General features: G+C 41.2%; 1 protein-coding gene across 10 annotated transcripts in view; it reads left to right on the top strand.

Annotated features, from left to right (window-relative positions):
* The window catches only part of FOXP1 (forkhead box P1), a 685,031-nt gene that overhangs the window by 576,210 nt on the left and 93,744 nt on the right, over nucleotides 1-15,077 (top strand). For all 10 annotated transcript variants that reach the window (XM_059390157.1, XM_059390158.1, XM_059390154.1 and 7 more), the window contains one exon: nucleotides 14,217-14,354. In XM_059390157.1, coding sequence (XP_059246140.1) covers nucleotides 14,217-14,354 — 138 coding nt within the window. The remainder of the gene's footprint in view (nucleotides 1-14,216; nucleotides 14,355-15,077) is intronic.

Below are 15,077 nucleotides of genomic sequence, written 5' to 3'. Positions count from 1 at the left end.
TACACAGCCAGCTGCACAATGGACTCATTTAGCAACTGACAGGTTTCTTAATATGTGGTGTTTGAACAAGGGCTGTATCTGTTGTGGGTGTTAGGATGTGGGCATCAAAAATATTTTTAAGTATGGTATTTAGCATTTCCTTCACTCTTCCTTTAACATTAGCTCCCCCCCCCCCCGCCCAGGTATTCATTTTAAGCTATCATGGCCATTCTTTTTCTGAAAGTTTGTTTCTATATCTGCTTCCCCTTGTGGACCTCAGTGCTTAGTTAGGGATGTTTGATTCTTAGAGGGTGAAAAAAAAAAATCACAGTTGGCTTTCTGAACCTTAGTTTTGTCCTCTGTGAAGTGGGAATTGCCGTTTCTTTTCAAGTTGGGACAATTAAAAGAGACCCTGTTTCTAAAGCTCCCACAATACAGATGCTGCTGTTTGGGAGTGAGAGGAATTGCTTTCTGACCTAGCCTTCTCCAAAGCTACCTGGCCCTCTTGGTAATGAATCAGTGATATTAACTGAGTCTTCTAAGTTTTAACCATAGGTTTTAACATTTTCAATTGTGCTCCAGCAGTGCAAGATTTTAGTTCTCACCGAATCCCAGAAACAGCACAGGTTGACAGGACCACAAGGAAAGGGATCCTGAGAGAGTCCCGAATCAAATGAAAATGGCCTGGGCATATACACAGCTTCTCCAGGTTTATCACCGATGCTACATTTCCTTACCTAGAAGTAGTACGTGAGTCACCATGTCATGTTTGGAGAGAGGGTGGGAAGGCTCCAGGTGGCCTCTGAGTTAGCTTGCTAAATTACTTCCCTCTCCAAACCGTCACACCACCACCACCCCCTCCCCGACAATCCAAACCATCAGTCCTTTAAACACCACCTCCCCAAGGGGCCTTCCCAGACCTCTCCTGCTCACGCTGATCTCCCCCTTCTCTGTGGTCCCATGGTGCTCAAAGCCACTGCTGTGCAATTTAGTGCTTGTGTAACCAGCGCCTTGCGTCACTCTCTAATTATTTTGTGTAAGGCTGTCTCCACAGGCTGGCTCATAAGCGTCTGTAATGTTTGTTGTTTGCTTGTTTGTTTGTTATTTGTTCTGATGCTTCGGAGACTTAGCTGATAAACACTGACCTGCAAAGGAGTTAGTCCAACTTGTAAAAGCATGCCTGAGTTTTATGGATGCTTCACCAAGAACTCGTCTTTGAAAAACATGAATTGCCTATACAGAGTTGCACCCCATTTTTTCCACAGATATCATATCTCAAGTTAATTTGAATACCTTTGAAAACAATCAAGTGTATTCTGAAATGACCATTTCCACTTTCTCACTGTGCATTGGTTGAAGGGAACTTCCTATATTTTTATTTCCTGTTTTTGGGGGCTCTGGCAGTCCCTCCCGGAAGAGTGTCTTGTCTCTTTAAGAGTCAGAAGTCTCCTGATTCCAGGTACATTCTGGCAGATTTAGGGCCCTTCTCCCCAAAAAGGAACACCCTCAGTCCTCCATTGAATATTCATGAGAGGGCGGGGTCACATTTTTTGTGACCTGAAAAATGCCATTAATAAATTTGTTGTCTGACACAAAAACACTTTAGGGTGGAGAGTGACCTGCCGTGCACCCATTTAACATCGGATCATAAGTTGACAGTCAACTGAAGCTTTTGTCTCTTTTGCAGCCAGATTGATGGGGGAATTTTCTGCGCCCCCGCTGACCTTATTGAGATTCAGGCATTTGCTTGATTGGAAATATTATCAATATACTTCCTGGTTTGTAGTTACCTGCATTAAACGCTTCAAATGGAAAAACACGTGCAAGTAAAACTCCTGGTACTGCCCCGTTAGGATTTGTGGTCTTTTTGTTTTTTGTTTTTTAATTGAGGGAGAATAGGTAATCCCTGGGGTCACTAGTTTTCCTGTTTTTGAAAAAAATAATAAATAAAAACGTTTGAGATTTTTTTTTTTTAAGTATAGGCCAAGAAGTTTCTCTCTAAATTTAAAGATGATAAATGCTGCCGAAAATGATTGGATTAACCTGGCATTCAGATCTTGCCAGTTGAGCCAACAAAGTTTAGCATATTGGTGACTTTTTTTTTTAACACCATACTCAGCTTTAAATAGCATTAAAGAGCAGTGACTATTTCTGATAGAGGTCCTCTTGAAGTGCTTACTGAGAGTAGCTTTTGTTGTTGCTGTTGTTGTATAAATAAAAAAGGAATTTAAAGAATTATTTCATAGCGAACTTGGAGCAGATGCCTTCTCGAGCAGCTGTCGTTCTAGAGGGGAAGTAGCTCGGTTCAGCGACGAGGCACGTTCGGTTGTTATTTATTTCAAGCCCCGTGTCGGGTTAGTTTTCCTCCGCGCGCACAAGCACGCTTTGGCGAGCCCGACTCTTGGAAAGAAAGGAGGTGGGGAGCGGTTGCGGGGGGTTGAGGTGGGGGGAGGCCGAGGCTTGGTGAAACCCTCGTCCTGAAGCGAAAGTTCTCAGCAGAGGCCGTTTTCGAGGAAAGCGCTTCTCTGCGCTGCCCTGGAGCCCCGCATCCCCTTCCGATTCTGAACAGTTGCTCGGAGCAATCGAGGGGTGCGCGGGGCGCGCCGGCTCCCCTCCTCTGCCTCTCGGGGTCGTCCGAAAGGTTGGGACAACTCTTTGTCAGTTTCCAAGACGAACCAAGCACGCAACCCAGCCCCAAGCCCCAAACCCGCAGCCCCGGCCGGCGAGAGAGATGCGCGCCGCGCCGGGCTTCCCAGACGTCAGCCGGAGGCAGGTCAAAGGGTTAACAGCAATTAAGAGGAGTTGCTCTAGAGACAAAAGCAGGATTTCGCCGGAGCGTGATTTCACCTGCCGCGCGGAGGGGGCCGGGGCGCGCGGGCGCGGGGAGCGGGCCGCGGAGCCCATTGTGTGGGGCGCGGCGCGGCGCGGCGCGGGGTGTTTAGAGGCGGGTTGTGATTGGTGGAGCAGGGCGGGGCGGGTGGGCGCGGCGCGGCGCGTCTTGTCAGCCCGCGAGCCGGAGCGCCCCTGCGCGCGTGCAGTCCGCCTGCACGCCGAGGCCGCCGGACCCCACGCCCGGCCCGCGCGGGCGCCCCGAGCCGGCTCCGCGCGCCTGGCGGCTACATGGAGAGTGTCAGGTTGGTCCCTATGATTGATCTTTGCCGTTCTGCCCTCCTTCCTCGGGCTCCGCGGTGCCAGCTTCCTGGGGCCTCGCTGGGGAAGGCTGGAGCGCCAGAGGGTTTCCAAGTTGAGTCTTTTTAAAAAATAATAACAACAATTGCTGTTTACCAACTTGGGTGGGAGTTGCGCTCTGGAAGTGGAGGCGGGGGAGGGAGTGAAGAGGTGGGATGAAGGAGCTACAGGCCTGTGGGTCCTGGAGAGAGAGAGGCTTTCCCCCCCTTTCTCTCTCTCTCTCTCCCTTTTTTTTTTTTTTTTTTTTAAATGTTCATGGGTGGGGTGTACTGGAGAGTTGGAGGAAGTCCTGCTTGTGTGTTGCTCTCGCGCTCTCGCTCTCTTTTTCGTTTGCGATTCATTTTCTGCTGGTCTGGCCTTCACGCAGCCACTTTGGTAAAGCCCTCGCCATCACTCCATTCGGGGACGTATCTGGGGTGTGATTTATGTCACTTTCAGAGCGTGTGAAATATACAAGGAGCCTTCCATCTCAGTGTAACCCGTGTGGATGTTTCTTTGCTTCTGATAGTTTTGTTTCTATATCTGTCTAGGCTATTTTCAGCTTAGCTGTTCAAATTCAAGGAGTTCACACACAGCAATGAGGGGGAGGGGGGAGGAATAAAGCCCCACACCAAAACAGGCAGGCGAACTAAGGGACACTGGGGCAGGTTGGGGAGTCTCTGGCGTCTGGTGCATTACTTTGCCGATTAATTAAGTAGGGAGCAGGGTTTGGGTTAGGACGTGCAGCCGGCTGAAGAATTGCCACGGGGTACTCCAATCTTCCCGGGCTCTGAATGTAACTAACTCAACTGTCAAAACTGCCTGAAAGACGGTCAGTGGAAAGGAGACTTCCGCCGCCCCCCGGGAGTCGTGATGGGAAGGAGGGGGCCTTTAGGAAGTAGGTGGTAAAGTTTTAGAGCAAAGTACATATAGACTCTTCCTCTTTGGGATTAACTCCTTCAAGGCCTACCAGTTATAAGGAAAATATAATAATTTTATATTCTTGTCCACACAGACCAAATGTTCTAATCAAGCCAATTTAAAAATGCAAATCACCTAATTTCCATAGATTCCAACATTCTAAAAGTGACACATTTGGGGGAAAAATTAAGCCTGATAACAGGAAATGTGAATCATACTATCAATGACTAATCCTCCTAAGAAAAAAATAAGTTGCATTTATTTTATCATTAGGAAGTCAGTGTTAAAGAAGCCAAAATATATATATATATATATAATTTTTTTACTTTAAATCAAGTGAAGTTTTTTATTTTATAAGTGGCCCGGTGTTGCTTTTTTGTTCGTTTGTTTGTAAAAGATTTTCTAAGAGGAATGTGTATGTGCAGTCAGAGATGGTTATGTGGTAAAGTGTTCAAGCTAGCATGTCATTGTCAAAGACCTCAAACATGATCCCATTGAGATTCTAGTTTAGGATTTGATGTGTTGCTGTTACTGTTGTTTGAAAGAATGCAAAGCGTTCTTGGATGTTAGGACTTAACACTAAGTAAACCAAATGAAGACAGAAGCACATTCTGAATACCCTTCGCATAAATTGAAAAAATGTCTACTTCTATTTTATGTGATTCTTTGTAGCTGCCTGACACATTTCAGTGAAAAGTGTGTAAAAATGAAACCAAAATACAGACTGCCTACCCAGAGACAGTGGCTGACTTACTCTGGGATGTGATAGAGTTGAACTGAAAACGGATTGGGCTGACACTTGATAATCAAAGTTGATTTATTGTTCATTAGTACTGCATTAGCCCTTTCAGGCAAGACAGTTATTTGTGTAGTGGCCTGTCAAGAGCGAGACTGCAAGCACCTGTCATTTCTAAGGCATGAGATAAGCAACTAAATATTAAGATGATGCAAATAAAAACACATGATTTTTTTTTTCTTTAAGAAAATGGGTCAGTATCCATACATAAGAAGAAATCTAGAAATTTGTGGGGATTTTTTTTGTTGTTGTTGTTCCACACCCCCTCCCCCAGGACTATGCTTAGAATGAAAGCAAGGGGCTTTATATTCTCCTGTTTACCCTAAGAACTTTCTTTCCTACTCCTATGTGCAGTTCAGCTGATAAAAAGTTGGTCAGTTAAGGAAATGAGAAGCCTAACCTGTCAGTTTTTTAATCTGAGTAATTCAGGAAAGGTAGGCTTCCTATTTGTGTTGTGTTTTTAAATAAATTTATTTCATTAAAATGAAACTTTCCTAATCATGGGCTGATGGTATGAAAATGTGATGACATCATAGGTAAGCTATGATAATGTCGGATGGTAATGTCAAGTGCGTTTTCTGCAACATGTTTCACTCTCGATTTTCTTCTTCCCTCCCTGGAAGGGAATGATCTCATGACATACAATAGAAAACAACCCAGGTGTCAAAAGAAAACAAAATTAGTGAACTTTTGTCTGCAGCCATAGAAACGCGGATTAACTCATATTTTTCCAGAGGATGGAATGGAAACATTCTGCATGAGGTTATATAGTGTATTGTCTTCTCTGCATTTTCATTTGACAGGGATTTTAGAGTCTGTGATCTTAATTAAATCTCAACTAGCTGAAATAATGCTTCTAAAGGCATGCAGTGTTGCGTAACCTTGCTCAGTTGGTAAACCATAAATCACCAGAAAGCTTATGATAGGAATGGTTGGTTTGAATTTTTTTGTTGTTGTTTGCAGTTAAATGTACCTTAAAAACAAAACCCTCACCATTGCTGCCTTGTGTTTGCACGCTGTCAGAAGCTGTCACTTGAAAGATAAACTCTTTCATGACACTGACCAGTTCTGCAACTTTTCAGACAGCCTCCACACAATTGTAAGATACAGTGAAATTAAAATCCAGATTAATTAAAAACAATGAAATTCCAGATTTATCTTGGCTAATGTGGCAGAAGTGTCTTAGAGTTACTATGTTTCTGAGATAATCAGGAGAGAATATTGTGACCAGCTTCTCAGCTTGAGCTAAAATTTGAGTAAAATTTGAATTGGCAAAAAAGAAGGGTGGAGGGATTTATTTTATTATGTGGTCTAGTTGTAGAGGAACATCACTAAAGAGAAACTTAACACTAGGCTCCTGGTAACTGGTCAAATATCATAGCCAGTTAGAATCCACTTCTGGTAGTTCTTTGACTTATAAGCAAGGGATAAGGCAGCAACAGTTGACTAGAGAAAGTTGGAATAAATAAATACGTAAATTGCATCTGTGTGTGTTACATGCTAAGCTATGAATTCTTTGCCAAGGAGTAATAATCATTAAGCAGCTATTAACTAGTCCTGGTTTTACAAATTCTACTAGTGCTTGTAAATACCAAGTTATTTACTTTGAGAGTCTTCAAATCAGATGTTTTTAACTACTAAAATTTTTGGAAGCTGTCTACTTATAAAAATTTGAGAACTCTATCTTGTCATATATTGATTTTATATACCTTTGTACATAATATTTCATATGAGGTTGGGAATGATGTTGCTGATGAGCTGTGGATCTTTTGGGGCAGAGAAGGAGTGCAGTTTTATGTATACCTGCATGGCTAGATTTGGGGATAGTCCTAACTCCCTAAGCTAAATGTGTTTTTGTTTGCTGCAAGGTTTCTTTCCTTGGAAGCAGCATGGTATTTCTGGACATTGGTTTTAGTCATTTCTCAGTGTACAAATACCTTTTATTTTTTCCCTCCTCGTACATGGCAATCTACATTCAGCTTTATTTATTTATTTATTTTTTTCATTAAAAAAAGAAAATTCAGGTGCCTGTTGGACGATCGTCTGCACACTGTAGGGACTTGAATTATCTGGAAAGAGCTAAACTGGGCCTCCACTTTAGGGCTGTAGGAATAGTCTCTGAGTCCCTCTTCCAACCTGGCAGTTTGTTTGAAGAAAAATTAATTTGGAACAAGGAAAAATGAATATTGAACACGTGCATTGTACCTCATTTTCAAACCTGGTTAAAAGCAGCTAATCAATGAAGATGCAAGCTAAATGTTATGTTGCACTTTTTAAGAATACCTTGGTATCATGTTTTAATTTTTAAGCTTTATCTTGCCCTTAAATCTGAAACATCATTGTTCAAATAACTGAGAACAAGGTAAATCAACAACATCAAAAAGGTCGGCTGCTGTGATTTCTCAAGGGCTTGTTATTTTGTACTTCCCAATTCTATTTGATGTCTTGACAAAACAAGATGACACAGGGGAGAATACATTAAATTTTGATTTTTTTCATCTAACCTGTTACAGTTGTGGCAGCTTAATTTCTTTCACTTTTTCCTGAAGATTTTTCTTTTTTCTTTTCTTTCTTTATTTCCTTTTTTTTTTTTTTTTTTTTTTTTTTGGTACAATTACTCTAATTGTCATACCACTTCATGAGGCGAGTCCTCACGGATTTTCCCATTTGCCTTGATTTTACTAGGCATTTTTGAACACATTTTGACCTTTAACATATAAGGAGCTTTGGGTAGGCTTTGTCTTCATTAGAAATATATCAGTGAATGGTGAGATTGTCAAAGAAGCAACTGATGTTTTCTCATTAGAATCTAATTTGCACCCCTTGGCTTAACTGATGTAGAAGGTGCAGGTGTTGGAAACAGGTATGAGAACCTGCACAATTTGAGAAACTTCAGTTTCTCAAAGGGGTGATTGCACAGCAAGTCAGACCTTACAAAACTTTGGACTGAGCTAATTTTGGCCTATCTGCATGTTAAAATCCAAGGACAGCCCTCCCCCTCCATCTCACAATGTGGGGGGAAAAAACATGTTTGCAAATTTAATTCTTGGTCTTAGAAAATTCTTTTGTGGACAAAAGGTAAACATTTTAGTTTTCTTCACTGAACAGTATCCCTCGATCCATAACTGTCTACAAGTTGTTTTCCTTTATGTGCATCCTGTGTGTGTCTCAGATAGCAGTGGTACAGTTGCTATCTCTTCTCACTATTTTTGAATAATGCTTGATTTTAAGAGGACTTACTAAGCCATGGCCTCTGCCTTTTCTTCTCAAGAGCTAAAGAGAACTGTGGATAGAATCTTCACTGGGGTTTCTTCTTGGAAGAGTTCTCCCCTCCTCCTATTTGCAGCACTTAAAAATGATTTTTGTTGTTGTTGTTAATATAAAATGTCATAGCAGCTTTGATCCACGCACACCACGTACATTGTTTGCCATCCCTCCTACAGGAGAAAGATTGAGGGAGGAAAGAAGAGGCATTTTCTCTTGATTTAAATAATAATAATAACTGTTGCTAAGTTGAAAAGATGAGTGCTTATTGGATGATTATTTTCATGTGTAGCTTCCATTGTTTCCTGTATTTAACAGGCGCTAATGGGAGAAGCGATTTAATTTATGTAAACTTTACATTTTTATGCAAATGAAGCTGATATTTATTAGAGCTAAAACAATTATGCTGGCTCTTAGTGGAGTATATGCATGAGAAATGTTACAGGAGAGCAGTTGAGGTTCCACTAATGCCTCTGCTGTAAACAAATATGAATTTCTGCCACTTTTGAAAATTTAAAGACAAAAGAAGAGCTCGGAGAGCTTTGCCAGAGATTGCTTATTAGGGATGATAACCTGAAATAAGTCCTGATTGGCAGGCAAGTCTTGGCCATACAATTCTTCCTGAAAGAAAGATAGCCTTTCTTGATAGAATGTAATAAACAAAATGATAAAAAATGAAATGCTAATTGCATTTTAAAGAGGTCTTTTTTTTTTCTAAAATTTTAATAGGTGGTTGTATTGTTACTAAGAGAACAGTTATGCTAATGACTGACTACTTAGATGATTTTGCATTAATATAATAACCATTACCTGCCTTAATGCTTTGTACAGTATTGTGGCAAAATAGCTAAGTCTAAAAGAGTTATACAAAAAAGCAGAATTCCATAATGAAACAGAATTATACTTTCCACATGAATAGCAGGCTTTTTTTTTTTTTTGAAATTTTCTGAAGACTGAAATACTATGTCAGAAATGTATTTTCTTTCCTCCATGATACAGCTACCTTGCATGGTGTCTAGGCGAATGTGTTTTGTTTGGTTTTGTTCCCCACCCCCTTCTTTCTTTCTGGATACCTTGGGGACTAGATAGAAGCTTCCTAACTTTTTTGTTTGCCAATGTATCAGTTGTTTCCATTGGCTTATTAATTCTGAACACTATTGTCTTTCACAGGGGTGATGGTATTCATGAAGTGGTACTTCTTTTCTTTTCTTTTTTTTTTTTTTTTTTTTACACAGGTTAGCTTCTATAGGTTATAGAAAATTTAGTGTAGGTTTTTTGTTTTTGTTTCTGTTGTTTTGGTTTAGTTTTTTTGGGTTTTGGTTTTTGGTTTTTTTTTAATAGAGCTATTTTCTTTGTTTGGTTGGGTTTTGCTCTTCTGGACCCTTCTAATTTAATTTGTTTTGCCCTTGTTATTTGATGAACCAGTTAACGCTGTCTGACCTGGTCCAGTTATCATCCCATGCCTGAAGTCTGGAAGGTTATCGGGTTTCCTGGGACATATGCGTGGTGAATAACAGAGATTAAACGTAGTTTCTAATTTATTAATCCAGATTAATGGAAGTAAAATAGGACTTAAATTTTTCTGTCTTCTCAGTTTTATTATTTGTACACTTAGCAACTAGGAGAAGACGCTGATGACAAAATGTATGTTTGTTTACACTGGGCAGTGTTTACTGAGAGTTAACGTGAGTGAGTGTAAAGAGAAAGAAAAAAAAATGATAGCGTGTTTTTCGTGTCATCTCCTCTCCCACCCAATTCCTCCAATTGTCTCTTAGATTAGCAATGAGTATTGTTTCTATGGGTGTTTTTGTTTGTTTGTTTGCTTTTTTAGATGTTTCTCCCCACCCTGTCACCTACCTCTCCCCTTCGGGAATAAAGGGCACTTAATAAGGCCTATTATTTTAATAGTCTTCAGGCCTGCGGATGATAGAAAGTCAACTGGAAGCAAAAGAAAACTGTGGCAGGCAGAATTGATAGAGCACTGTATGGGCTTCTACCAGCACTTGGGAGTGCACTCGACATTTTCCCAGTTACTGGTATTAAGGTAGTAGCAGGTCCCTACTAGCAGCGTTCAGAGGGAGGGCCAAGCACAGCTGAATTTCTGCCATTCCCGCCAGTTCACGTGCACCTGGGACCAGCCACACCCAAATGGTATCAGTCAACAGTGTATCATGCAGTGTCTGTGTTGTGTTTTTTTTTTTAATTCACGATTTCCTCTTGCAACTCAACGAAAGAGTGTTAACTGTGTGTGTTTTTTTTTAAATTCAGTTTTGTATGCTAGCATTCTTTAAATGTCTGCCAGAAGTTTAATTTGAATTTCTGATCCCTGAAGGCAGCTAGACAGAATCATTCTAGTTCTTCATAAATTGCCTTCTATGATTCATTGTTAACTCATAAAACACACTCATTTCTATATTCTCAAACAGTTAAGGTAGTTACAGCATCAGACATAGAAATTTTTTTTTCACTATCTTTAAATTGTCATTGGAGAAGGAAATCAAGAATTAGTTGAAACACCCACTTCAGGCGTGAGCCCCGTAGCACAGGAAAACATCAGAATTTATTGTTGTTGTTGTTGTTGTTGTTATTGTTTTTAATCTCAAGGAGGGTAAGGTAGATGGCATATAATCTGGAAAAAATAAAGTTTAGTTTTGACTAAATAGTCTCAGAGAGGGGCCCATGAATAGTTGAGCACCGTAGTTAAGAACTCACATGACTGTTTTAAATACTATTGATTTAAACCACTGGCTAGATTTTATGAATCACGGCGTAATTTCTAAGCTTTGGCCATATTTCTCAGTGCTAAAGCACTCTCTCTTGTGTGCCTTTAGCCGCTTTCCAGACATTCAACACAGGATTAAATGATAGTAGTTACAGTGATCAATAGGTTAAGACCGGTACGATCACTCTTGCCGCTAATGACCTCAGTAGTAATGGGCAATAAAGTGTGGACTATAATAGCCTCTCGCTGGTACTGCATGCCCTTTGATTCCTAGTATTAGTAGGGACTAGCTACATGAAAAAGTTGGACATTGGGAGTTAAGAGAGTGGATATGTGTAGGCTCTCTTTCTTAACTATTTAAAACCTTAAACTGTGCTCAGATTTTTTTTTTTTCCCCCTCTCCTACCCAGGCTGGTTTCTGGTCCATTTGGATATGTTTGTTAAAACCTTCCATAACCCATTTTCAAGACACGTTGGAGCAGAAACTGGGGAAATCTCAGTTTTATCACATTTATAAATTAAGCTCAGGCCCACTTTGGAGGCTCACAAGCAAACTGGTGTGAAAATGTGGTTTCAGATAGTAAAAGCAAAGTTGAGGCCATCAGCATATAATAGCCCACTCCTGGTTATTCAGAGACCCTGTGCCAGGCGGGAGGATTATTCAGGCTTCTTGCCTCTCTCCCTCCTTGGACTGTGCCTGCTGCTTGAGCATCTTATTACTCACCAGCACCTCCATCAAAATGTCCAAAGGGAAAAAGAAGAGGAGGGTCAAGTTCATTGTAATGTTTAGTAACAAGACAGTAACATTGTATTCTTCAGTAACTGTTCAGTTATTTAGGTTGAATAACTAACCCTGGGAGAAGCACATTTAACTATTGGCCATATGCAAGGGTTTCAAAATATCTGTATACGCCAGTCCTTTTTTTAACTTTTAAAATCGATTTTATTTAAGTATAATTTACATACAAGAAGATCGCTTGGTTTAAGGGTACAGTTGGAAGAGTTTGAGCCGTTGTGTACACTCAGTGAAACTACCTCCACAGTCAAGATAGATGGCATTTCCATCACCTCCAAAAGTCCCCTTGTTCCCCTCTCAGACATAGACTTTCCATAGTTCTTTTTAAAAAATTGTGACCAAGAGATTATGATGACTTCTGTTACAACTGTTAATTTCGTGTTCATCACCCATTTAAATCTTACACCACCCTATTCCTGTCTGTTTTCCTGTTCATCACCATCAGAAATTTGGCTCAAGAATATTTATATTGTACGTCATCCAAGAAACGCAGAGGAAAAAAGAAACCTTAAACGTGGTTCTTTTGTTTGCTTAATCAAACCTCCCTGTATGATGATGCAACTCTCAAGGAAAAGTAAACTTCTATTGTGATATGTTGGCTTTAGCAGCTCGAAAGATAGCGATTGGCACCCCATACATTTTGAAAAACTTTAAAAGTTTCTTGTGTGTGAAGACGAAGTAGACTGATTGGAATTAATTTATAGATGGTTAGATGTTTTGATAATGCCTTCTTGTGTTTGCCCTAGATTGAATGCAAGTTCACTGTTCTAATCATTGGTGATATTTCGTGCTGCGAAGTATCTTTTTAAAAGGATAATTTATCCATTCATATACATCTGTCCCTTTTTGCATATAAAAATAGTCAGACATGCCCATCTGTTTTAAATTACAATGTATCTACATCTACACTTAAAAGGCCACTGCAATGGGAAGAATTCGGTGATGACCTTCCAGAGTTAGGTTAATGAAATTTTTCAGATGTTCTAGCCGGTGTTTTCCAAACAATGCGAAACTTGCACATAAACATCTCCCCACACAAAACATGCCCACAACAACAATGCAGCTTGTTCACTGTACATGAATCTGACCTTCAGGAACCATTTTTAGTTCATCAAAATTAGTGATGCTGAGAAATCGGGACATCAGTGCATAATGACTGTGAAATTAGGAATGAGAGCTCGCTATGCAAATGACAGGACAAATCATGTGAAAAAGTCAAGATAAACTGCATATTAAGACATTATGTTACATAAAATTAATACTGCATTTCTCCCTTTTGCTTACTGCTCCCCTGAAAGATTTTTTAATTCTTTTATCTTCTGATCAGCTATTGTCTGCCGGATTTTTTTTTTAAGTGGCACACAGGCAAAGTGCAAAACATGTTATTACCTTTTATTGTAATACATGAGATGACAGGAGATCCTTTTTAACAAAGTATATCCTTTACTGCTTCTAGCTTCTTGCTGTCACATGTTTGATTAGAAACCAAAGAAAAGTAAGATGCTTAAATATTACTGTTAGAAGACATACAGGTTTTGTCTTTTCTTTCATTGTTATTTTTTCCCCTTTCCTTATCTTTTTATTTGGGGGGGGCGATTTTTCATGAAATAGTCTTCTTGTATTACGGGGACTGACAAAATGGTTCTCATGTAGTCTGCAAATTAAACACAAGTGCAGTGATTATTTTGAATAGCTAAATTACATTCTAGAAAGCTTGCAGAATTCATAGCATTGTCATTAGGTATCCGCTTGAATACAATTTGTGTAACCTTGGCCAAGACAGCCTGTCATTTTAATGTCAGTGTTTTATCTGAACAAGACATCATCCTTTCAGATGCAGTGTGCAGGTTCCTTGCAAAGATGCCCGTGCAGAAACGTGTTAACAGTTGCAAATATGAAATGCTATCAAGTTCATCACTGTAGCTGTTTGTCACTGAAATGTCATGGAAAGCAGCTTTTAATGGTATCACGCGTAATATGAAAGAATGGAGACATCTGTGTGCTGGGTGAATAAGGCATGGTAAAAGACATCTTAGGAAAGGTCTGCGTTGAAGTTCGCGAGGTGCGCCCAGGGTTCAGTCACCCACAAGACCAAGCATTCATTGATTGTCCTTTAAAGATCACTGTCCACGGAAGAAGTGGATCAGAGTAGCTACTGCGGAGAAGGTACTGGTTCCCATTTGCCTTGTTCCCTAAAACACAACTCGAGTTTGCATTAAACTCCCTAGAGCTAATTGCCACCGAAGAGTCCTGCTTCCTAAGAAATCCAGAGCGTTGCTACCTAACTCTGGATAGCATTTGTTAGGTCTTTACTCCTTGTCTGCCTGCAAGACTGGCTGCGCACCTGTCAGTGCTGCGAGGGCTTCTTTTGTTTTTCTTTATTTCACGTAAACTCCGTAAGTGATGAAATAGGATTCGTTGCTGCATCCCCTCTGGATAAGGATGTTGCGCGGGGGCCGTTGGTCAGTTCTCCAAGCAGACTCGCGATGGTCTGCTGCTGACCCCGGAAGACTGCGTGCTGCGTGGGCGCGATTTCCTAGCTTCCTATTTACCCTTCATTAACGTTCTAGGTTCCCGTGTCAGTGGCTATGATGACACCTCAAGTTATCACTCCCCAGCAAATGCAGCAGATCCTCCAGCAACAAGTGCTGAGCCCTCAGCAGCTCCAGGTCCTCCTCCAGCAACAGCAGGCCCTCATGCTCCAACAGGTAACCATCCATCCTCCTCCTCCCAGGGCCGGCGACTCTACTCACTGTCCCCCGCACCTGATCTGCTCCTTTGCCCACTGAAGAGAGACAGGGTGGGAGGCTGGGGCAGGACACTCAACAGGCCCCTGAGTATTCGATGTAGTTTGCATCCCAGCAAGGGAGGGGTCCTGCCCAAGTGACTGTGGTTTGGGTCTGGGGAGTACCCGATGGACTGAGATTAGGGCTGTAATTGGACTTGGTAGAAATAAGATCTTTTAGGCTTATGTGGCTTTACGCTCTTTTATTTGGTGAGCCCAGAGGCTTCTAAATGGTGTGAATCAAAGCGAAATGGGGAGCGCGTTCGGAGCAGGTTGAAATGTGACAGCTCTTGAAGTCCCCATTTCAACTCAGAGGCTCACAGAATTTTTCTTTTAAACATCAAGAGACATCCCGGAGTTGGTTACTTTTAAGGTGCAGAGTTCACTTTCCTTCTTTCATGTATGCGGATATGCGGAAATGAACTTCTGGCCGCCACGTGCCACAGGGACCTCATGTTCAGACTTCCCGGACCCCTGAACCAAAGAGACACGATTCAGAACTAGAGTGACAGAAGTGGCTGGGGTGAGACGGTGGGGACCGGAGGCAGAGCAATCTCCCCACACTGTCGATGCAGACGCTCACCACCCTACCACCCTGCACTGCCCCACCCTTCAGAAAGCAGGAGCACTTTTCACGATAGAGCAT

Source organism: Mustela nigripes, chromosome 2, assembly GCF_022355385.1.
Source record: "Mustela nigripes isolate SB6536 chromosome 2, MUSNIG.SB6536, whole genome shotgun sequence".
In the NCBI taxonomy this organism is placed as follows: domain Eukaryota; kingdom Metazoa; phylum Chordata; class Mammalia; order Carnivora; family Mustelidae; genus Mustela; species Mustela nigripes.
Note: the sequence above shows the minus strand (reverse complement) of the source record. Positions and strands in the feature narration are given on the sequence as shown.